This window comes from Zingiber officinale, chromosome 1A (assembly GCF_018446385.1).
Source record: "Zingiber officinale cultivar Zhangliang chromosome 1A, Zo_v1.1, whole genome shotgun sequence".
In the NCBI taxonomy this organism is placed as follows: domain Eukaryota; kingdom Viridiplantae; phylum Streptophyta; class Magnoliopsida; order Zingiberales; family Zingiberaceae; genus Zingiber; species Zingiber officinale.
Genome location: NC_055987.1, coordinates 8,798,122 through 8,821,694, shown reverse-complemented (window position 1 = coordinate 8,821,694; position 23,573 = coordinate 8,798,122). Strand labels below are relative to the sequence as shown.

The 23,573-nt window shown below is 38.1% G+C and overlaps 3 protein-coding genes across 3 annotated transcripts; all 3 read left to right on the top strand.

Moving 5' to 3' along the window:
• Positions 1–106: 106 nt before the first annotated feature.
• On the top strand, positions 107–6,052 carry LOC122017326 (protein Iojap-related, mitochondrial-like). The gene is made up of 4 exons (XM_042574911.1): positions 107–451; positions 3,221–3,308; positions 3,490–3,587; positions 5,731–6,052. The coding sequence occupies exons 1-4, from the start codon at positions 140–142 to the stop codon at positions 5,800–5,802; spliced, it is 570 nt and encodes a 189-aa protein (XP_042430845.1). The 5' UTR covers positions 107–139; the 3' UTR covers positions 5,803–6,052.
• A 3,441-nt stretch (positions 6,053–9,493) lies between these two features.
• Positions 9,494–10,399, top strand: LOC121996346. The gene has a single exon (XM_042550285.1). The coding sequence runs from the start codon at positions 9,494–9,496 to the stop codon at positions 10,397–10,399; it is 906 nt and encodes a 301-aa protein (XP_042406219.1).
• Positions 10,400–15,030: 4,631 nt separating this feature from the next.
• LOC122017316 (stromal 70 kDa heat shock-related protein, chloroplastic-like) lies at positions 15,031–22,369 on the top strand. The gene is made up of 8 exons (XM_042574900.1): positions 15,031–15,661; positions 15,953–16,205; positions 17,751–17,830; positions 20,020–20,162; positions 20,244–20,342; positions 20,601–20,790; positions 21,021–21,419; positions 21,602–22,369. Exons 1-8 carry the CDS (start codon positions 15,116–15,118, stop codon positions 21,998–22,000), a joined length of 2,109 nt encoding a protein of 702 aa, XP_042430834.1. The 5' UTR covers positions 15,031–15,115; the 3' UTR covers positions 22,001–22,369.
• Positions 22,370–23,573: the final 1,204 nt, after the last annotated feature.

Here is a 23,573-nt window from a genome sequence, read left to right as displayed (position 1 = left end):
TATTTTAAGAATATAAGATATATATTTATACAACAATAATAATAATAATAATAATAATAATTTAATTAAAAACAAATGAAAAGTATATGCGGCCCAATTTAAAGATCGAATGAGTAAGATTTTGTAAACCTAAAAAAAAATGTTGGCGGCTTTGAGATCGAGAGCTCTTGCCTCGAGCTCTGGTCATCCCCTTCTCCATCATCATGGACCATGGAAGCTTCTAGAGTTCCTTCGTCCCATCTCTTCGTCGTCGTCGTCGTCGTCGTCCTACTCCCGCAAGCCGAGCTTATTGGAGCTGGAGGAGATCGAGAAGATCCTTGGCGAGGTGAAGGCGGACGACGTGAGGGTAATCCCCGTAAGGAACCAGTGCGATTGGACGGACTTCATGGTCGTCGCCACCGGCCGGTCCACCTGGCACGTTCGGAACATTGCCCAAGCCCTAATTCACAAGGCGGGTTTGGCCTTTCTCTCGCTTATTTTATGTTATCGCATAGTTACCTACATTTGCTGATATAGAACGGAGTCTATCGTATTTTGAAATTGATCATTGACTGTTGAATTAGTTTGAAGAACAAGATTTAAAGGCTTTTGTTATGTTGAAATCAGTTTGTTTTAGGCGATAATAGTTTCTTTTATTGAGCAAAGATTACTTCGAAACAGTAAGTACAACCATTGAAGAGACATCCAGGAGAAGTGGAGAACGTGGAAGAGTATATATAATATCTTACTGATTGCTCTGGTCATGACATACGATTAACAGTGAAAGAAACAATACATAAGAGCATTGCAAAGGTTTTGTGATGTATCTAGAAATATGCCCTTGGGTTTATCTTCTTGCCACGATAAATGTCCAACCCCATTCCCCTCTGACAGCTGTTTTCCGAAAACTTTTCATGCATGTCAACTCCAGTAGGGTTTTAGCTGAGTTATCCTGGCAATTTGGCTGCACTATAGAAGCTTACCTAGCTGGCATTTGCCTGGCCACTTATTATCATCCTTGTTTTCTCTAATGCGTGTAAAATGAGATGCATAGTCCAAAGATTAAGTTTGTTCGATTTCACAGAAAGTTATGCAAGAAGATTGCTTGACCTTATAGAAAAACCTAGGTGAAAAAGCTTATTCATTTTTATAAACAACTTAGAAAAGGAGTTGATTCAACACTAGATACCGTAAATAAAACTCATTAGGCCTTTCTTTGTGGTCCCAGAAGAGATAATTTGAATTTGTTGTTTCAAGTTAGCAGCCAAATAACTATACATCGACATAATCATGCATGCCCTTCCTTCTTAGCAAGAAGGCTCCATCAAGCTGTATGATTAGAAGTTGACCAAATTGTAAATATCCCGGGTTAGTTTTGATATGATCAATCGAGTTAAGTTAGACTCTAGGTATTTGATGCTTTATGTCTAAGTGTGTGGAGGGACTTAGGAATACAAGCAGTCGAGCGGAAGATGCAGTGAGTGAGAAGGATGACATGGGGAAACGAGTCGAGAGGCTGGGTGCATCCGAAGGACGAGGAGCTGCGAAAGAGTACATCGGTAGAGGAAGAAGGACATGCATGGCGCATTCGACGGACGAGAAGTTAAGAGGAAGTTTGTCGAGGAGAAGGTCGGAGTTGAGTTTGGATGAGCTCAACTCTTAATAGCCGAAGCATTACCCAAGCGAGTGCAAGGAAAAGAATGATCAATGTTGAGATTGACCATTCAGATGTATAGAGCTCGAGATGTCTCAAATTGGACGAGGCGCCTATGTGCAGCAGAGCATCTACTGCAAAAGAGACTTGAGGTGCTTGCGTTGACTAGAGGCGCCTCAATTCAGTTGGAGGCGCCTTCAATGAAGCAGAACGTTGTGACGCGAATAAGAAGCGAGAATCCACGTCAGCAACAATCGAGGCATCTCTGGTGAACCGAGGCAACTCCGTTACCGCCAAATCAATTTTTTGATCATTGAGTGGATAATATTTTATCCACTTGGAGGGCTTCCAACTGTTTGAGGCGCCTCAAATGGTCGCATCAGTGAAACGGTCACTTTGATTGTTGAGCTATAAATAGAGTCTTGAAGCCCGTTGTAAAAGAAACACCTGTCTTTAAACTTTAGTATTCATTTCTTGTACATTCAACTGTTGTAAGGGACTATTTTTCCTCTGATCTTGATCGAAGGAGTTCTTTTTAGTAAGTTTTTTACTGTCTTGAATTAACAACTACCTAAGTTGTAACCAACTAAATTCTGTCTCTTACTTTATTTTTTATGCTTATATTTTATTTGATTTAATTTGTGTGTCCTTGGCGCAACGGTAAAGTTGTTGTCATGTGATCAAAAGGTCACGGGTTCGAATTTTGGAAACAGCCTCTTGCAAAAAGTAGGGTAAGGCTGCGTACAATGGATCCTTCCCTGGGACCCCGTATGACGGGAGCTTCGTGCACTGAGAAGTCTTTTTTTTTTTTTTTGATTTGTGTGTCCTTGCTAAGTTAGAAAGCAAGAGAAATTAAATTTTGATCGCAGGTTGTCTAGTCATCTCCTCTAGCCGGTCCACCCATCCAACACAAATTAAATTAGTGCTCCATTTCCTAAATGATTCTGAATGACACATAAGCAATCAAATGTGCAGGTCAAATATTAGAGTAAATCCATTGCTTATGTGGCCATAAATGGATTCTTTGTTCCTTATGTGACCATAAGTGAACTTTGTGATTCTGATGCGGCCATAAGTGCACTTTGTGATTCTCATGGGCCAAAGGTGGACTTCATCCTTCACAGCATTAGTTTATGTGATTGGCTGAGCGGCTTAGGCAAAGACCTTTTAAAACAATCATTTCCAGTTTCAGTGTAGTTGATTTGCCAATGAAGATGTAATTGTCCTTTTTCTTTCACGGATGGCTCCTGTGGTGTATATTGTGTTGGATCATTCATAAAACTTTACATCAAATTTGAAGCAAACACAATTTCACAATGCAAATCGAGTACCTTTATTCCTTTGAGAAATGCTTATATCTGGCATTAACATTTTGTAATTCTGAAACCTGAAGGAAACTGGTTGTTGATAGATATTTAAAATATAATTATCTTTTATTCATGCCATGTTTGCTATATCTTCTAACAAGTAAATAAAGTTAACAAAGTTGAACATTAGAATTGTTTATTTCCATCTAATTGTTGATATGATATTAAACTTTCTCCGTTTGCTGACAAACTTATCTTTTCTGCATCATACTTTCTACAGATAAAACAAAAGCAAAAGAATGCTGAACGATTAATGCTTCCAAGTGTACAAGGTCATGGAGGAGGAAAGTGGATTGTGATTGATTCTGGTAAGCTGTACTCATTAGTTTAATCTACATTTCACTTCCTTAGTTATCCTTATCTTAATTTTTGTCACTTAAATCGAGTGTAGAAGATTATCCATTATATTAGGCTCGTGACTACTAGATAAACTAAGTCTCTAAACCCATCTGTTTTAGTTATTACACACCATAATTTCTTATTGTCCAGGTAGCATTATAATTCACGCCCTCGAGGAGAAGGCAAGAACTTACTACAATATTGAGCATCTTTGGACCACTGAGATGATTCCAGGAGGACCAAATCAGGTGATGTTGTCTCTCTTTATCATGCTTATTACTAGACTGCGCCGCAGTTTCTTTCAGAAATTTCTACAATTTTAATGTTTTTCTTGTTTTTTTTCATGTCTCAAAACGCTATGTTTGGTTCATTTAGCAATTTTTGGCAAAGTTGTTGGATATAGCAAAATATTCTTAAATCAAAAATTAAAATCATATTTGAATTCCTGGCACTTCTGGTAACACAAATATGGCCTTATTTGTTTTTATTGTGATCTATTTTGGTTCATAAATTGCTAGATGGACCAAATACATTTTAATCTTAAAAAGTAAAACCAGATTTGAATTGAATTCCTCAAATTTCTAAGGACAAAAGTATGGTCTTATTTTTTTCATTTGGAATTCACTTCGTCCATAAAAAAATAAATAAATCAATGCTATTTGATTGGGGTATTTAGGGAAGAAAAAGAAAGAAGGTGAGAGAAGGGCACCTTTTAGTCAAAAATTGTAGGCGCCCTATGAAAACAAAAATTAAGGGGTTTTTTTTTTTTTTGTTTTGCGGGAAATCTTCTGTAGACATAATTATGAAGAACAACGATTGTCATGGGCTTGTACATGTGCCATGGTAAAAAATAGCTTCATATACAAGAACATCGAATTAGTTTGTTGGAATTATGGCAGATTCAGCCGTAAAAGGTCATCACTTTTACACTATCGACCACAGTAAAATCTTAACCAATCAAATTGTATGAATGCTAAACAAATAAACTGATTTGCAAGATCAGATATGGTCCTTTCTCCTGAAATAGTAGATTGCAAAGAAATAAATCTGATTGTGTTTTGGGGTCAACTTGAAACGCTCTACGTATAGCTTTTCATTAACATTAATTGCAGCCCTTGTTCAAAAGCAAAAAATATCAGGTACACTTGCTGAGTCCTACATGATTGGTTGGGCTACCTTGGAGCATTTGCCCTATGCCAGGAAGATGGCCCATGGGCATCATGTGTAGATTAGGTCTCGTAAATATAGACATGATATAGAGCATGTCACTGGTTTTGGTATAAAGTTTGTCAGCGCAGGAGAATTCATATATTGATTTCTTGATTCTAAGAATATATCTGCTCGTTTTTTAGGCTTGTTTGTAGTCAAATTATATCTGATATTACCTTGACTTGTAGGACCTTTTGTTATTATATGTCCAATGATTTGCTTTTAAATTTACCAAGTTCAATTTTTTATTTATTATCAAATTATTTTTAAAAAGTTTTAGGTTTAGTAGAATAAAGATAGAATATATAAAATTTAAATTTAACAATATTAGACATAATAAGATAATTGTTAAGATAGGAGATGACGAGTTGTCCGGAACCGAAAACTTTAGATATTTAGGATCACTTTTGTAAAATGATGGAGGGATTGAGAAAGGTCTTACATAGAATGCAAGCAATATAGTTGAAATGAAGGAGAGCATCGGGTGTTTTATGTGATTACTTATAAAACTTAAAAGAAAATTTTATAAAATCATAGTTAGACCTTGTTATGTTATATGGAGTTGAATGTTGGGCTATAACTCGAGTATATGAGCAAAAGATGAGAGTTGTAGAGATAAGGATGTTAAAGTGGATGTGTGGATATGCGAGAATTGATAGAATAAAAAATGAGAGCATGAGAGAAAAAGTCGGAGTTGTATCTATTGAGGTAAAACTCAGAGAGACGCGTTTAAGATGCTACATGCATATACTTAGACGATCAATAAATGTTCCAGTTAAGCAATGTTAAACTATGACAAACACACGTATCAAATTAGGAAGAGGAAGATAAAAAAAAAAAAAGACTTGGTTAGCAACAATAAAACAAGATAAAATTTATTAACGATCAATAAATGTTCCAGTTAGGTAATGTGAAACTATGACAAACACATATATCAAATGAGGATGAGGAAGACCAAAATGATTTGGTTAGCAACAATGAAACAAGATAAAATTTATTTAAGTATAGATGATGATATAGTAGGAAATATAACTTAATGACGTAAAGGGATTTATATAGCCGATTCCACCTAATGGAATAAAGCTTGATTTGATGTTGATGTTGCATCACATTTTTTTTAGACATTCATTCCTCATGGTTTTTTTGTATTATCAATTTTTTTTCAAGCTAATTTCTCTGCAGGATTTGGAGAATTCCTTGGTAAAGATTCGGCGGAGAAACAAATCAATGAAGCCAATGAAGAGCGTTGAATGATCAACCGATTCGAATCTGTATGGCTTTTATTTCTGCTTGACGAAACAAATCCTTTTGCAATCTCAAGATCACTTACTATAAAACCTTCATGCTGTATGCTGCGTTACCATGTACTGAATGTGCAAAAGGCTTGCTACTATTATTTTACTTGCCAAGGAGTGATCATGCCCTTACAAGAATTGTAATCTGGCTGCCTGAAATTATATAAGACGTTATTGTTTTTTTTTATTAAATATAAGTTCTTTGTGTATGATACACAAATATATATATATATATATATATATATATATTTGCATTCTAAATATTTCATCTTCAAGTAGAATGAAAATGCTATTTGATGTGGTGATAAGGGGGCTCATCTTGGGAGAGGTCTTCATCATAATGAAGGTTAAAATTAAGACGGTTAGCGCCCTCTATCACAGGCCGAGCGGGTGAGTGGCTCGTCCGATCGAGATATGAAAGGATCGATCCAACTTCATCACTAGTTTGACCACCAGTTGATCTAAGACATTCAAGGCAGGGATGAACGCTAAGTGTTTGCAGAAGCAGGTCGAGCGGCTATCCCACTCGGCTTTACATCAATGATCAGAATCAGCAGAGAAGAAGCATAGCTGAGCAGACCACGCATGAACAACGGTAATACAATCGAGCGGTCATCCCGCTTGGGCAAGGTGCATGTATAGAAACTAGACAGTGGAAGTATTGGCCAAGCGGCTACCTCGTTCGGCCAAGTAATAGATTCAACAGCTAGACAACTGAGACTCCAGTCGAGCGGCCACCCTGTTCGGCCCCGCAGCGAACGCGAACGACACTGGGACAAGGAACTCTCAGCCGAGCCATCATCCCGTTCGGCTGAGCAACAGACACCAAGGGATATCCTTCAATATCTTTTTGGGAGTTAGTGTCGGCGATGGGCAGTATGGTTAGGCAGACGATCGTACGATGGAAGTTTTCACTGTCACTTTAGAGATATACTCGGCTCGTTAAGATATTGTGTCAGAGACACTTTACTGACATGACTATTCACGGAAGATTTGGGACAATGCATCCGCTTTAAGAAGTGTGCATACACGCTACAAGAACCTTATATAAAGGGGGGTTCGGGTATTGACAGAGGTATGCTTTTCTCGTGATCTCTACAGTTACGTTATAATTTTCGTTGCTTCTTCTTGCTTCGCCGGAGGTAGACTTGAGCATCAGAGGACAATCGCCCGAATCTTTTCCATGACTTGACACTGACATTTTTTGTATTGTAGGCGAAACAAAGTCCCTCAGAGGTCAACAGGAACGTCACGTCTTTAGCATCCACCTTCTCAACTTTATGATAAGATCACTATTTAATTATTTATTTAAGAAAATTCTTCAAATTTTCTCCTCATTTTCCCCTTCCACCTAAACAATTATCATTCTCTCTCTTTTCATAAGTTATTTGGGTCAGATAGATGGTTTTATTTTTTACTCCAATAAATTTTATGGATGTGTGAAATTTTTCATGATTTATTTTTTTTCAGATTGCATGAGGCAATTATATAACTTTTTAAATCGATTAATTTAAATTTTGATAATTATCTATCTAATTATATAAAAAAAATTATCGGTCACTAACCTAAATAAAAAAAATGCTAATGAAGGTCGATTCAAATAGCTTTAGTTCCATGATAATCGAATGATTGACGGTAGCGTGTGACCAATGAAAATTTATACGAATTGAACCGGTCACCTTGCTTAGTGCGATGGTTTGAGTTTGATATCTACAAATTTTTTATTTATTTATTTAACCTTTTGAAAACGAAAGAAAAAAACGGTTACGAAAATAGGTCACGTCACGCATGGAAGAAGAGAGGCTAGTTAAAGTGGGCTCGAACGGTCCACTGCCCTTCCTGTTTGATGAGAATCCAATCAATCGGCAGGAGCAACCTGTCGGGCTGCAATTGGCGGAAGTGAGATAGCAGATCTAATCTTTGTCAGCAGGAACCACGTGTTCGATGACGCGAGGTTTAATTGATTGGACATGAGCGTTGATACCTTTCGTGCTATAAATAGCTATTATCTTTGACAGTTCGTATATTTATAAATATTTATTTTATATAAAAGAATAAAAACGACTGGTCGACGCGCGGCTGATTTGATTTCCCCCCTTTAAACGGCATTCTAAGATTTGTATAGACTAAGCATACACAAATTCAAAAAATATATATATATACACCTTATTTAGAGAGAATCGAACTATTAAATAAATATTTCTATACGCTACTTTAAAGGATATTTCCTTTGCATAAATCAAATCTATGCAATGATGAATCAATTGGTATGGAATAGGCATGGAATGACATTCTTGATATATCTCATCACAATCTTGTTTGGGCTCCACTTGCCGGCAACACTAAACCTTAAATTTCATTTAAAATGCTTCACCTACACCTAATTTGATAGGTTTGGTTGAACCCAAATTGACGACAACTCTTCGTGCATGATCAACTACTCAACCAGTCCCCATTCACCAGCTCGAACTTCCCACCCAAATTAGTTTTCTCATCACTATCCATTAGAAACCTTGATCACCTTTCATTAAAAGTGTGAAATTGGTGAATAGTTTTTTGAAGTTTTTAAAAATTGTTTGATGAATAAATTTATAAGAGCATGTGAATGTAGTCATAATTTTATATTATTATTTTAACTGTTAGAAAGCCAATCGTAAACATCATTATTTACCACTGAAATATTCTAATGGTTTTTTTTAAAGAATTTTATGGTCAAAATTAGGAAATAAATGACATGAGTGGATTTGCGAGAGGGTTATGGGTATAATGATGCCCTGATATTATTATTATTATTATTATTATTATTATTATTATTATTTTGATTTTTTTAAAAAATTATTGTGTTTTTCAAAAGTAATGTTAAAGAAGCTAAAAATGATGATGGTGATGCTTATGATTTGTACCTTGTTTATTATATATATATATATATATATATATATATATATATATCATTCTAAATTAACGATGGGAGAGTAAATTAATGTAAATTCATTTACATGATTTTTTAAAATTATTATTTGAGTTATCACATCACTTTTTCACTTGCCTCACTAAACTATCTGACAAATCTCAGCAACTCACCTATCATATAGGAGGTAGCTTCCACGTTTCCGCCAGTTCATCCAACTGCCAGGCGAGTAGAATGTGGGTAGACGATTATTCCCTAGACATTCAAAAAGGAAGCACCCTTAAAGATTCTGGTAAAACGTCTATCATTTGCGTCCTCCGATGCCCACGTCGCCTTTTGCCGCCCACGCGTCCCCTGTCTGTTACTCTCCCACGATTCTTTTACCATAAAAGGCTACCCGTCCATCCTTATCCCGGACCCAAATAGCAACAAATAATCCACAGTGTCACGGACCCCCACCCCCCAGGATTCCGGTTCGCTCCCCCTAGGCCAGTCTCCTTCCTCCACGTTTGCCATTGTCCTCAGCTTTCCCACGTGCTCCGTCGCCCCCTCCTACGGCCACCTGCCCTCGCCAATGGCAGCCCGAGACGGACTCCGCGATACGTGCGGAAGCGGACGCGCGTCCGATTCCCTGGGCAGTATTTAAACCCCTCGCTCACCGACTCCGACAACGAGTCAGAACAGGCTGCAGCGGAGTTATTCACGAGCAGCGGAAATCGATTCGGCGGATCGGAGGGCGGAGATGGAGCGGAGGGGCGGTTGCTGCATCGACGTGTACGGCAGAGGAGACGCCGCGGCGGCGTGGAGGATGGGGCGGATCATGCTCAGGTTCCGCCCGATCGCCCCCAAGCCGGTCGTCGATTCGTCTTGGGCCGCCTCGGCCGCCACCGCGGCGGCGTCCTCCGTCGGAAGGAAGACGACGAGGCGGAAGGGCTCTGGCGGTTACCGAGGGAGGAAGACGAGGAAGGTGGAGACGTTGCGATCCTCGTCGTCGAAGGATGATCCAGCCTTGTCTTCGCCAGCGGCGAGGACCTCGCCGTCGACGATCGTGACGCTACCGCTGATGCCAGAGATACCGGAGAGAAAGGACGACAGGGCGTCGGAACGGCGGTGTCTTGGATCTGGACAACCGCTCGCCACCGCATCGACGCCGGCGTGGATGGACCCAGTGCGGGCGGACGAGACGGCGGGGTTCGCTTGGCCGGCGACGGCAGTGGGGTCTTACTCTTGGGTGACGGTGGAGTGCGTGGTGGACGTGTGGAAGGAGGAGGAGGTCTCGTGGCGGAGCGACGAGGCGGTGTGGGCAGCGCTGACAGCGGACGACTGCCCTGGGTTCGTGTCCGACGTGTGGGACAGAGTCACTTGGACGAACGAGGCATACCGGAGGATGGTGGCCGGCATGCCTCTGGAAGGCCGGGGGGCAGAGGAAGACGTGTGGGTCGGGCTGATGACTAAGGGTGCGGTGCCGGCGGAGGCGTCCCGGCCGTTCACTTGCAGGGTAAGGGTGCACTACTCGAGGCGGCCGGGGAGGGGGAAGGGGGCCAGCTGTTCGTCGTCGCTGGCGGCGCCGTGCGACGTCTGGAGGCTGGCCGACGGCGGGAGCGCTTGGAGGCTGGACTTGAAGGCGGCGTTAAGCCTCAGCCTCTAGCAAGCAGGAATTAAGAAGGCGGCACACCGACGGCCTGTAAATATAAAATGTGCAAGTAAATACACGGATTGTCTTTCTTCTGTGTGCTGTAGAAGATTGCTGCCAAGCTTTCTCTTGTGCTTGTTTAGATTATGCCGCTCCCGTACTGTTTTTGCTTACTTTTTTTTACAAAAAATAAAAGAGCAGGAAAAAATATCGTCAGGCACAAATTCGACACTTCTCATTTAGACGATTATAAGAACATTAAGTTCTAAAACCTAAGAAGAAGAAGAATGTGGCATTTTTTCAAAGAAACAATTTTCCCTTTGTTCCTGACTTTGTCCTAATTCCTTTTTTGCTTTGGTCTCAAGTCTTTATTCTTTTTCTTTATTCCCTTTCTTTATTCTTTTCCGTCTTTCTAAATAATACTATCTTGAAGAGTCTCTGGGATGGTTTAATTTACAGACCCACACAACATTATGGACGTTTGTGCTTTGGACGCCCACGCAGTCCCTTGGAGGTTCACAAGTCAACATAGAACTGATACGAATAATCAAACGATGATCGATGCACGATTAAATCAATTAAAAAAAAAATCAAAGGTTGCAATGAATCAATGGCCCTATTTATTATATTGTTAGAAAGGACAGACTTCAAAGAAACGTATACGAACATAATGTACAAATTGGAAGAGATGAGCTGTTCTATTCAAAATTTCATGAGGAACGTATACTATCTACACTATCGTTGCAATCATATGTATACTCTCACAATAACTGAAGTTTAAATGCCCAAAAAGGAACAACTAAAATTCTAGAATATGGCTGCAGCAAAACACGGATCCATCATAATTTGGCAAAAGGGCATACGCTCCCCAATAAAATTGTTACGGACACACCATAATAATCCTCGATTCGAACGATCCAATAGATTTGTCATCCAAAATAGAAATAAACAAATAAAAAAGACGAACTCAATCACTGGTGGTCAAGAAGAGCACAATCGGGGAATAAAGAATGGGGTATAGATTTGACAGAAAAATATTCGATGAGGAATTTCAGTTATCTATGAGAACAATCAGGATGTCAATGTAATCGCAAAAATGTAATAGTGGGATCAGACCTAGTTTGGCTTATTTGCTAAATAATTAACACAACGAATCAATAAAACATGAGAGCATACTAATTTACTCGTGTATACAATTTATATATTTTTCTATTTAGTTCCATATAGTTTACGGTTTTGGATTATGTATGCTCTCGAGATTAGATCCTCTGTCCCTAAAATCGTCTGTCTCTGTGTCCCACTCGTCGCCACAACCCATCGCCAGCGGCCTCCGGCCGTCCTCCCAATCAGTACTATAATCCTTAGGGAAGGTGAACCCAGGAGGATCGTTATCGACACGATCGGCGCTGGAATCCGACCGGATCTGAGCAAACTTTTCTCCACTGTTGATCTAAGCCCCTCTCACATCCGACCAGATTCCGGCGTCGATCGTGACGATGGCGACGTCCCTTGGGTTCACCTTTCCCAAGAGTTGTAGTACTGATCGGGGCAATGGCCGGAGGCCGTTGGCGGTAGACTGGAGCGACGAGTGAGACACCGGGACAAACAATTTTGGAGACAGAGGATCCGATTTCGTATGCTCTCACCCCTGCCTACATGGATGAAATGCTAAACAAAATTATGATGTTTGGAATTGAAATTTGACTTACTTTTATCAGGCGAAGACTGGATGGCAGCCATCAACTGTCTGCAAAGTGAACATATCAAAGCAACTTCAGCATATTCTCAAAAAACAATTGTGAACCAGAAATGTTGACTGCATAATTCATTTTAAAGACAAAGATGCAGTCTACTAGCCAGAAGAATAAATTCTATTTGAATTGGATCTGAAATAACTCACGTAAAAATAAAAATTAATAAAAAGCGGTTCCATTTGAAGAGCACTTCAACTGGCATCAAAGGTTGTATAGCAGTTTCCATAAACTAAAACCAAGCAAAGAACAAGTGGAATTATTGCTCTCGCTGACAAAATTAACTTAGATTGCATCCATAAAAAAAATCCTTAATCTAATTTTGCTGCCTCAAAGACCAGTGAAGCATAAACATCCCAAGGCAATAAATGATATCAGTTACTGCAAAATACTTATCTCGTAAATTAACTTAGTGGAATAAGACTTGGTTGTTATTGTCACCATTGTCTGAGACATTTTCCTGTCACACCGATGGGCTATGATATATAACACCAATTGTAGAAATGTTACTGCCTCAAAGAACAACGGAGAAGATGCCTTAAGCCAAAATTATCTGGGTGCAGCAAAAATATCTTCCCATCAATTAATACCTTGATTTATAAGTAATAATGTAAAAATAAAATAATATTAAAAAACAACAACAAATGTGAAATCAATTGAGAAAAATGACGCACACAGAGTAATCCAGAAAATCAATCTTACTCATAATATCAATGGAATGACCGTCAACAATATATTGTCAATATTAATGGCAAATTAGCACAATAGTAAAGTTGTTATTTTGTTACCAAAAAGGTCACGGGTTCGAATCCTAGAAACAACTTCTTGCAAAAAAGTAGGGTAAGGCTGTGTACAATGGATCCTTCCCCGGGACCGTATAGCTGGAGCTTCGTGCATCAGACTGTCATTTTTTTTAATGGCAAATTAGTTTTAGATGTACACATACGTCAAACTTGCTAGCAAAGACAATTGAGTGTAGTTGTGCTACAAAAGACAAGTGATACATGTAAAAATCAAAGACAAGTGATACATATAAAAAAATCTATGGAAAGTGCTCATAAATATGCATGTGACATCTTTTCTTCCAGCGATTTGCAGTAAAAAGCAAGTGTATTACTCTGTCATCCAGTTCCCATACATTTGCAAGATAGGCATATACCAGTTGACCAATACTCCAATAGAAGCACTCCTATCAAGAAGTCCCCATGATTCAATTAATAATCCATTGCGTTTCAAGTATGAGACTAGTCTATTAGCCTGTGAAGTTTTCCCACTGCCACCTAATTCTTTTTATTTAATGAGAGAACCTCTTGAATTATACTATTTCATCTAATCATCTTAATTTGCCTGAATGAACTCAATATTGGACAATAATAAAAGATCTCAAGTCGTTGTAGATGTCCTGCAACTTGAAAGTTCTACAAGAAAATAACCATCCGATCATAACATTATTGCTCTAGAATCTATAAAGAATGTGGTATGCATCATATAAGGAGAACATGATGGAATGTAAATGGTATAATATGTGAAAGAAGGACCCTTCGATCACCTATATACAAAAGTTCACATCTCCATAGACAAATATTTTAATGGCGTGATAAAATTCACTCTAAACCAGGTAAAGTCACACGGTATCTATTTCATACTATTGGCAGGTAAACGAAATGGTTTCCTTGACCAACCCAAGTCCTGCAAGCAACATGTATGAAACATATCCATTGTTAAAGTTGTAAACTTCAACTCATGGGAGGATAAAAAGAATACAAAAAATGTCAGCCAGAAATTTGTGATTGAAATAAAATATGAATTCAATAATTAGATACCTCAAGAATCTAGTTGGCATTGCTGTGGGCTGTGGCAGATGGCAAGTCCTGTTATTTAAAGGGAGTGTTGCAATACGTATCATCCTCTTCCCCGTACAATCCACAGGATAACATATATAGGGAAAATGCAAATCATTCTCCATACAGGTAAATCTAGGAAGGCATATCCAGTTTATATAATCTACCATCAGCATGCGTTCCCGTGAGGAAACATTTGTTCCTAATTTGCAATACTATGGAAGCAAGGAAATACAATCTTTGTTAGTGAAATTCTTCCAACGAGAAAATCAAGTAGCCATGGAAAAGCAAAATCGCAATACAAGAAATGGAAATGATAGCTGGATTAAATTGAATTTCAAGACGATATTTTCAATGATTATCTACAAGGACAAAAATAAGATAAAATAAAAATGATCTGCTACGTGTTCATAACAGAGACATCTATTCACAATTCATCTAGAAAATAAAGGAAAGCGTACCTTCCTGAGGGCTAGGATTAAAACTTAGGGAGATGGGTAGAAGGGTGCATCTGTCCCCCGTCGCCAACAGCGGTTGATGGCCAATGAGAATTGTGATGGAGAAGGTTGAGGTCGTTTGGAGTCTTCGAGACAATGGTGGTCCGGTGATGGCTGAAACTGGATCTCACCGTCTCGGGACTCACCGCCGTCACCGTTGTCGCCTATGGATTTACTGCAGAGTGGATTGTAGATCCTAGATCGCCGAAGTTTTATCGAAAATCCGAATGCGTCGGGTTCTAAAGAGATTGGGGCAGCGCCTCGTCGGAGAAAGAAGGCCGGTGATAAGGGTTTATGCCGATCCACACGATCCGTCAGCATCATGAAGTAGAGTTGTTTATTTTTAAAAAAGGGGATCTAATCTAAACATGTTTCTATGGAATTCGGATCCCTGTTACATCGGATAAATATGACCGTTCGATCTTGGTGCTCCTCCAATTTCGATCGTCCACTTGAATCGCCTAGGTACGCTATGCGTCTTCGAATTCCTTCCATAAGCTTCCACGCGTCGACGTCAACTCTCTTCGCCTCGGCTTCCATAAGAACTCGCCTCATCTCTTCTGATCTCGTGCCAACCCTCTCGTATTTTTGATTAGGGTTTGCGCCTCGCCGACTCAGGGCTCATCAGTTATCTCACCATCCATGGCGACCTCGTCGGTGCAGATCCATGTACTAGGCTCCTCCTCCGGCGCCTTCCCCTCTTCTAAGTTGCCGTTCTCCCGCCTTCCTGCTTCTTCCAATTCCCTCTTCTTCGGCCTCCGCCGACCGACTGGAGTTCGACTCGCTTCAGGGCGTCCGGCTCATGGGACTGGATATAGGCCTTTGCAGGTGGTATGCGAGAAGGTGGTTGGGATCGATCTTGGCACCACTAACTCGGCCGTCGCCGCCATGGAGGGAGGCAAGCCGACAATAGTGACCAACGCTGAAGGTCAGCGAACGACTCCCTCAGTGGTGGCCTACTCGAAGAATGGAGATAGGTTGGTGGGGCAGATTGCCAAGCGCCAGGCAGTTGTCAACCCCGAAAATACATTTTTTTCAGTGAAGAGGTTCATTGGACGGAAGATGTTGGAAGTGGACGAAGAGTCGAAGCAAGTCTCTTATCGGGTCTTGAGAGATGAGAATGGAAATGTCAAGCTTGATTGCCCTGCCATCGGAAAACAGTTTGCTGCTGAAGAGATCTCAGCTCAGGTGATTTATTATGCCCTGTTTTGAAGAATTATTTGAATGTTGTCTTTCATGTGAAGTATTAGTTAAAAAAAAAGAAGGTTGTAACTCGTTTGTAATGTAGGGATCCTTTGAAAGGATCATACACGTCAAATTATCAAAATGTTGATCATTGAATGAATCTCACCATCTTTGCAAGTATTAGCGATTAAAATAATGGCTACATAATTGCTGATGGTGCTAGCTTAGATTAGGCTTTCATTTGTTATTTTGGCCTTTATTATTGAAGTCTCCTTTTTTTTAACCCTTTCTCAGGTTTTAAGAAAGCTCGTGGATGATGCATCCAAGTTTTTGAATGATAAGGTTACAAAAGCCGTGGTTACTGTTCCTGCTTACTTCAATGACTCTCAAAGGACAGCTACAAAGGATGCTGGGCGTATTGCTGGTTTAGAGGTCCTTCGTATCATTAATGAGCCAACAGCTGCATCATTGGCTTATGGATTTGAAAAGAAGAACAATGAAACTATCCTGGTATTTGATTTGGGTGGTGGCACTTTCGATGTTTCAGGTAACTTGGCTTATTCAAGTCTATCTTATTCTCTGTTGTTTATCTAATTTCATCTTCAGGAATTCGTTTATATTTTTCTCATGGCATTTTAGTCTTGTACTTCAGTATTGGCTTATTAGTGGTGTGCACATATTTTGACTACTTAAAGCGATTCTGAGAACCTCTTGAAAACCTCACTTTTCATGATAAAGATGAAAAAAAACTATTAGAATTTCAGACTCTAGTCATTAATATCTGTATGTTTATTACTTCTCATGATATGAATCAATTAACAAGTTATTGAAGCTTGTTCATCCGTCCAGTTTCACCTTGCCAGTGCGATGTCGTAGTCCTCAACTTACTATGCTAGTTTATTTTAGTTAGTCCAAATCTGAAATGTATTATTCAGTAACTATTGTATGGAAGTGTAGGATTTTGCTATTACTTTTTTTTTTGTGAAAGTTAATTATGGTAACCTACAAATGAAAAGGATAACTTCTTTAAAGTTGTGTATGTGATAATTTGGCTAAACATTAGCATAGGCATAGCACCTGTTGGGTGATTACAAAGGTATTGAAGAAAGAATACATGAGTTCAATGGCGGTTGAATGTGTTACAAGCATGCTTGTTGTGAGAAGATACTGAATCTTTGTCTCATTTGGTATTGGAGTTTCTGTTTTCCATACTATGGAGTTTGATAAGAGGTATATCAAATCCACGATTTGACATTCATGGTTCATGTGATTTGAGGGATTATCATCATCACCAAGTTGCATTTCTCTCAACCTGATTGGATGAATTTTACCCCTTTATTGAGCTATATGCCAAGCTATATCCTAAATATCAAATCAGTTAATTCATTTTTAGTATATTGACTGATTGCATTTTATTTGTTTTTTCTTTACCTCTGATATCTCCACTTCATTTGGATAAGTCTTTTTACAACAAAATCATTTGGTTGTCTTTGAACATGTTCAAAGCATTGAAATTTATGTTATGCCATTTTATCATCTTTTAGAGTTATAAATAACTGCTCTTGTATATTAGCATTATTATTTTGTTTTTGTAATAACTCCACACATCTATCTTAACATTTTCATTGATGCTACATGTGTTGCCTATTTGAGACATTTGATGATATTTAAAATCCTGTGCAGGGTGGATTGTGTTATTAATTTCCTATGACACAAATGGAAACAGAAAAAAAAAAATCCTAGGAATGTGATTCATATCAATTAAATTGACAAAAATGTGAAATTGATAGGGTCCTTTCTGACACATTTCCTATTTAGTGTAATTCATGAACCAATCATTCCAAGTTGTGGAAAAATGAGATGCTTTTTTTTATCACCAAAATTGTATCTGCAGTCATGCAAATTGGTTGTGGACCTAATATCACCAACATCCACTACTGTGCTTACATTATTGTTCTTTTCATGTAAAATAGTTTGGCTATCATTTCGTTCTTCCCCAATGGTGATCATGTTTCTTGCTGTCTATGTGATTCATGCATCTTTTCCCACTTCTCAGTTTATCCTAACATCAGTTTACCCCAATCCATTGCAGTTCTAGAGGTTGGAGATGGTGTTTTTGAGGTGCTTTCAACATCTGGGGACACACATCTTGGTGGTGACGATTTTGACAAGGTTGGTTTTCCAACACGAAAAACTTTGCGTTTGTTCTTCACACATTCATGAATGACCTTGTTTTTTTTACATATATTTCAAAACGAATCTCATACTTCTTGCCATTTGCCTACTTATAAAGTTATAATATGATGTGTGGTTGCTTTACCTCTATTCATTTGATATCTGCTAATATATATATTTTTTCAGACCATCGTTTGAGATGTGCCCAGTTATAAATATTTCATCCAGTAGTTTTTTGCTACCTTTTATGCTAGGAACATTTTTATCCTATTTGATGCTTAGAAATTCTATCTTCAAAAGTGTTTATACTGCATTTGTACTACCCACATGGTTCCTAATAATGAAATGTATCAAAGTGTATATATTTGTTTTGAACATAATAAAAAAATATGGCATTATCCCAAGAGCAAAAATTTGAAACTTGTTTTTATTTACTCCAAATACTACTACTAATGATAATATCCTTTTCCCATGCGGATGCACTTGGGGGGGATTTGAATTTGGTAAACATCATTTAGAAAAACAGACAAAAATGAGATAATGAGAAATTGGCGAAATTAAAAAGTAAGCAAATCTCTTTTCTTTTCTTTTTTCATAATGCAAAGGAAACTTAGTCTAGTTGATGGTATTAGGTCATCTGGATGCTTCTTGTGGGAACTTTACCCTCTAATCCTTGTGGAAGCCAGTGGACATGCTCATTTTATAATGTAAACATTAACAATAATTCTCAATCCTATCTAGGCAAATGAGACCATTTAGTTGCATGTCTGTTTTATTGTTACACATATGACTTTATACAAGTATATAATGCTCCACATCATAAACAAGAAATGAAAGGTGACCAGCTTTTCTACATTAGGCCATGTATATCGGACAATGTTTTAGGATAGGATATCACAATTGACTCTTTTGTCCTTTAGTCTCGACTCTCAAGCCTTTGAGGAAGGATATCTTGTTTCCTATGGAACTTTGTCTGCATCTAATTGCACAAATCTTTAAACTGTTTAACTTTTATTACTTCCTTTGTATAACACTACTAGTTATCCCTTGGAAAAGTTGGCATCGTTGATGACCAAATGCTCTATTATAGTCATAGTCAAGCATATTCAGACTCTTCTGGTTCTTGTAATTATACGTCTCTGCTCTTCTTTTATTAGTACTGAACTGGCACATTCTAGTAGCCTGTTCTTGTTAAATTTAATTTAACTATTTTTTAATCATTCACTGTACTGCTTTGGGAATATGTGTTTGTGTTTTGGCGCATAAAGTTTTGATGTCATGTATTTTTATAGAATGGCATAGGCAACATTGGATCAGAATCTTCCACATAGCAGTTGGCACTTGCCAACTTTTATTTTGAATTTGTGAACCATAGATGCATCTTGAGATAAATATGTTTGCCAATAGTGATTTATGAATTATCATTAACTGACCATATTTGTCTTGATTATTTGAGATTGACTATAAGAATTTTATTCCTCTAATGAGTTCTATACATGATCATATCACTATTCTACTAGTTTGTAAATTAATCAAATTATATCTTTATATTGGCTAATAATTTCTCTGTCCTCTCTCTATTGCCTAAAACTCACTCTAAGAAATTCAACTCTTATAACTATAGAATTTTGAGTAATTTTTGGACATATTAATACCATCCTAACATATTTTCACTCTTTAATTGTCTAATTGAAGCTACATTTAATTGCTCTTGATTATTGGTAAGTTTTTTTTAATCCATTCTATTAAGTATACACTCATCTTAGCATTCTCATTTCTACTACATTAATATATTATGTTCTACATTCTAACAACAAAACACTTTAGTCCGTGAGATATGGTCCTTTTAGCCTTTTTTTTCCCTCCTTTTTTTATGTGGTGTGGTGATTTGGATTGAGTGAGTGAGGGAGGGGGCATGACAAGACTCCAAAAGCCTGACCTCATCTCTCATTGTTTATCATATTGATATCTCCTTTTTGTGGAATAATAAATTCATGATATCTAAAGCTCTTAGGATTTGCCAATTCATCTTTAACTATTCCATTAATTCTTTTCCTGTTGCTAAGATTACATCTCCAAATCTTTAATTTCGAAGGTTTCTCTGAAGCATGATTCATGACAATTCATTGATTTTGATGGTCATTTTCAATTTTTCTTAGTACTAAAGTAAAAGTTGTTTTGATCAGAGAATTGTTGACTGGCTTGCTTCTGACTTCAAGAGAGATGAAGGAATTGATCTTTTGAAAGACAAACAAGCCCTTCAGAGATTAACTGAAACTGCTGAAAAGGCTAAGATGGAGTTGTCCTCCTTGACTCAAACAAACATTAGGTGAGTTTCTGTTGCTTCTACTTTATTATTTCTGTCTAGATACACCGTTCCAATCTGATTGTGATCTTGATCTTTTGCTAGTTTACCTTTTATCACGGCGACTGCTGATGGTCCCAAACATATAGAGACAACAATTACAAGAGCCAAATTTGAGGAACTTTGTTCAGATCTTCTTGACAGGTTTGTCAAATCTTTATTACTCGATGTCAATATATAGCAAGGCAATTTAAATACACTAAAGTAAAGCTTCTTTCAGATTCTTATGATAGAAGAGGACAAATTATTATACTTTACGATTAGCATTTTTTTTCTTGATTTGGTTATTAAAGATATCTGGTAGTTCTGTGTTTGGTAACATATTTGCATGTTTCATTTCTGTTTTCAATTGATAGTTTGATACTTAATATCTTCTCTTATACTTGCATTCATGTCTTATAGGCTAAGAACCCCTGTTAATAATGCATTGAAAGATGCAAAACTCTCATTTAAGGATTTAGATGAGGTAATCCTTGTTGGTGGGTCAACTCGTATCCCAGCAGTTCAGGAACTTGTGAAGAAGATGACTGGGAAGGATCCTAATGTCACTGTCAATCCTGATGAGGTTGTTGCTCTTGGTGCTGCAGTGCAGGTCTGGATTAGAAAACCATTATATTTGACCATGCAAATTTGTATCATATCTACTTTTAGCAATAATTGTTTTTTTAATTAAGCGTGATTGTTTGAAAATAAAAAGAGGACATAAAAGATTGATTAACATCTCATGAACACAAACGATAAATATATAAACTAATGAAGATTGAAGACTTTGTGGCATAAAATAAGACTTCACTCATTGCTTTTTGCACGTGTATTTTGCAGGCAGGAGTATTGTCTGGGGATGTCAGTGATATTGTGCTTCTTGATGTCACACCGTTGTCCATTGGTTTGGAGACATTGGGTGGGGTCATGACAAAGATTATTCCGAGGAACACAACATTGCCAACATCCAAATCAGAAGTCTTCTCTACAGCAGCAGATGGTCAGACAAGCGTTGAGATAAATGTTCTTCAGGGAGAAAGAGAGTTTGTGCGAGACAACAAGTCGCTCGGCAGTTTCCGTCTTGATGGGATCCCTCCAGCACCACGAGGGGTTCCTCAAATCGAAGTCAAGTTTGACATCGATGCCAATGGAATCCTGTCTGTCACTGCTGTGGACAAGGGCACTGGAAAGAAACAAGATATCACCATTACTGGGGCTAGTACTTTACCTAGCGACGAGGTGGGATAAGCTTTTCTCTTACATTTTAACCTTTTCTTATCATGCTTTGTATATTATGGAGATTTATTTTGATCAAGAGGAATGATCTAAATCTGTTTCCATACTTATTTTCTAGTGTTTATTTCCAGTTGACTTGATTCTCGAACTTAATTCTCCAATTGCAACTATGTGAATGTATACAGGTGGAAAGAATGGTTAATGAAGCTGAGAAGTTTGCCAAAGAAGACAAGGAGAAGAGGGATGTCATTGACACAAAGAACCAGTCTGAGTCTGTTATTTACCAGACTGAGAAACAACTCAAGGACCTGGAAGATAAGGTGCCTGCTGCGGTCAAGGAGAAGGTTGATGCAAAGCTCAAGGATCTCAAAGATGCAGTTGCAAACGAATCAACACAGGGTATGAAGGATGCAATGGCTGCTCTGAACCAGGAGGTGATGCAGCTTGGTCAGTCACTATACAACCAACCAGGTGCGACTGGTGCTGGTCCAGCTCCTGGAGCTGATGCTGATTCTGCAGGAACATCTTCCAAGGGAGCTGATAATGATGATGTGATCGATGCCGACTTCACAGATAGCAAGTAAAGGTTGGTCCAGATATATCAGAAGCTCAATGGATCAATGGATTTAGGTTACTAAAATTCAAAATTTCTACCGTCCATGAGGTACATATACGTGCATTAAAAAGGTTGACTATGCTCCAGCAAATTTCCTGCAGGGGCATTCCCTGCAAATTATTTAATCCGGAAAGAGCAACTTTAGGAACACTTGGGTTATTTGCCAACAGAATCTGTGGGGTTTGAGCAAAACATATGCACTTGATGCATCGCACTGATTGAAATTATTCTTCTTTTGATAGGAAATGTTGCATACTACTCTTGACGTACTTTTTATTTGTTTCAAATATGATATTTAGTAATGTATCGAAATCAAACTCCTTCCGTTGAGGTTTAATTTTCTTTAATGGATGAATAGCAGGAAATGAAACAAAATAAGGTAAGGAAAATTTTACCACATTTTTGTGTGTTCATTTCTCTCACCATCTAATGCATTGAGTTGAAATAAGCTATGCAAGGGTGGGTGGAATCCGTATGTAGCCGTGCCGTGTGTTTGCATGTGTCCTGCTGTGGCAAGCAATTCATCTGTTTCTTCTGGTCCAATCCTGCATGGTTTATATAGAATAGGCTTCAGTTCTCCGTCATCAATCTTGTGCAGAAGAAGAGCAGTAAATAACTCCCAAGCCACCTACAATTATGAACTACCTTTTCTGTCACCCCTTATTCTGTCAAACATGGGATCGAACTACCTTTTCTGTCAAACATGGTATCGAACTAGGCAGTTGTCAGAATATAGTTTCTTCCTTGATGTTGTCAATAAAGAGAAATTGAAAGTTCAAACTAGAATTAGCTATTTGATCCTGATCATATAGGATAAATTAAACTTGGACTAGAAACTACAAACTTCTTTAGCAACCACAAGTATAAGAATGCAAAGACGAGACTAAAATGTTAAACATAACTGCATTGTGAATGGCAATGCATTATTTGTATTTATTTACGTCTGACTTCATTAACCATCGTTATATGTGTTCGCCATTTCGGTTTCCAAGGCATGATTTCTGTGGCCCTTGTATAGCTTAGGAATCATAAGCCTCCACCAAACTTTCAGAATGTAAAAATGTTTTGACATAGTAATAAATTTATAGTTAATTATTTTTAGATATATGTTTCCTCATTTCAGCAAGTAAAATTAGACCGTCTGTATAGTTGAGCTCTTGATACCTTAGCCCATAGGATAAATCCAATTCACTTAGTATGGTTGACATTTCCAATCCAGGTTTCTTGAGCTGCAGTAGTATACAGAACAAAAAAAAGTTAAGAAAACTGTGATAGGAAGAACATGACACCATACAAAACAATCTACACTTAATCTGGGCTAAAAGTCCGAGAAATGTATCATACAAAACAATATAGAATCTCCCAAAGTAGGAGCAAGCAAAATACTCCAAGCATTACATAGAACACTTTGCTGAAATTACTTCAAGATATGGCACACCTACAAATACACTGATCTTGCAGTTCTAGATGATGTTTATTCATAAAAGCACCACCTAGAGACGAGGTATTAGTCTGTATTATATGGTATTCTTTTTATTTTT

Bases quoted from the DNA above. Each gene is read 5' to 3' on its own strand.
- LOC122017326 (XM_042574911.1), top strand. From the start codon at position 140: ATGTTGGCGGCTTTGAGATCGAGAGCTCTTGCCTCGAGCTCTGGTCAT. The intron at 452-3,220 runs GCGGGTTTGGCC...TACTTTCTACAG, and splicing joins CCCAAGCCCTAATTCACAAG to ATAAAACAAAAGCAAAAGAA. The intron at 3,588-5,730 runs GTGATGTTGTCT...ATTTCTCTGCAG, and splicing joins TTCCAGGAGGACCAAATCAG to GATTTGGAGAATTCCTTGGT.
- LOC121996346 (XM_042550285.1), top strand. From the start codon at position 9,494: ATGGAGCGGAGGGGCGGTTGCTGCATCGACGTGTACGGCAGAGGAGAC.
- LOC122017316 (XM_042574900.1), top strand. From the start codon at position 15,116: ATGGCGACCTCGTCGGTGCAGATCCATGTACTAGGCTCCTCCTCCGGC. The intron at 20,343-20,600 runs GTTTGTCAAATC...CATGTCTTATAG, and splicing joins TGTTCAGATCTTCTTGACAG to GCTAAGAACCCCTGTTAATA. The intron at 21,420-21,601 runs GTGGGATAAGCT...GAATGTATACAG, and splicing joins GTACTTTACCTAGCGACGAG to GTGGAAAGAATGGTTAATGA.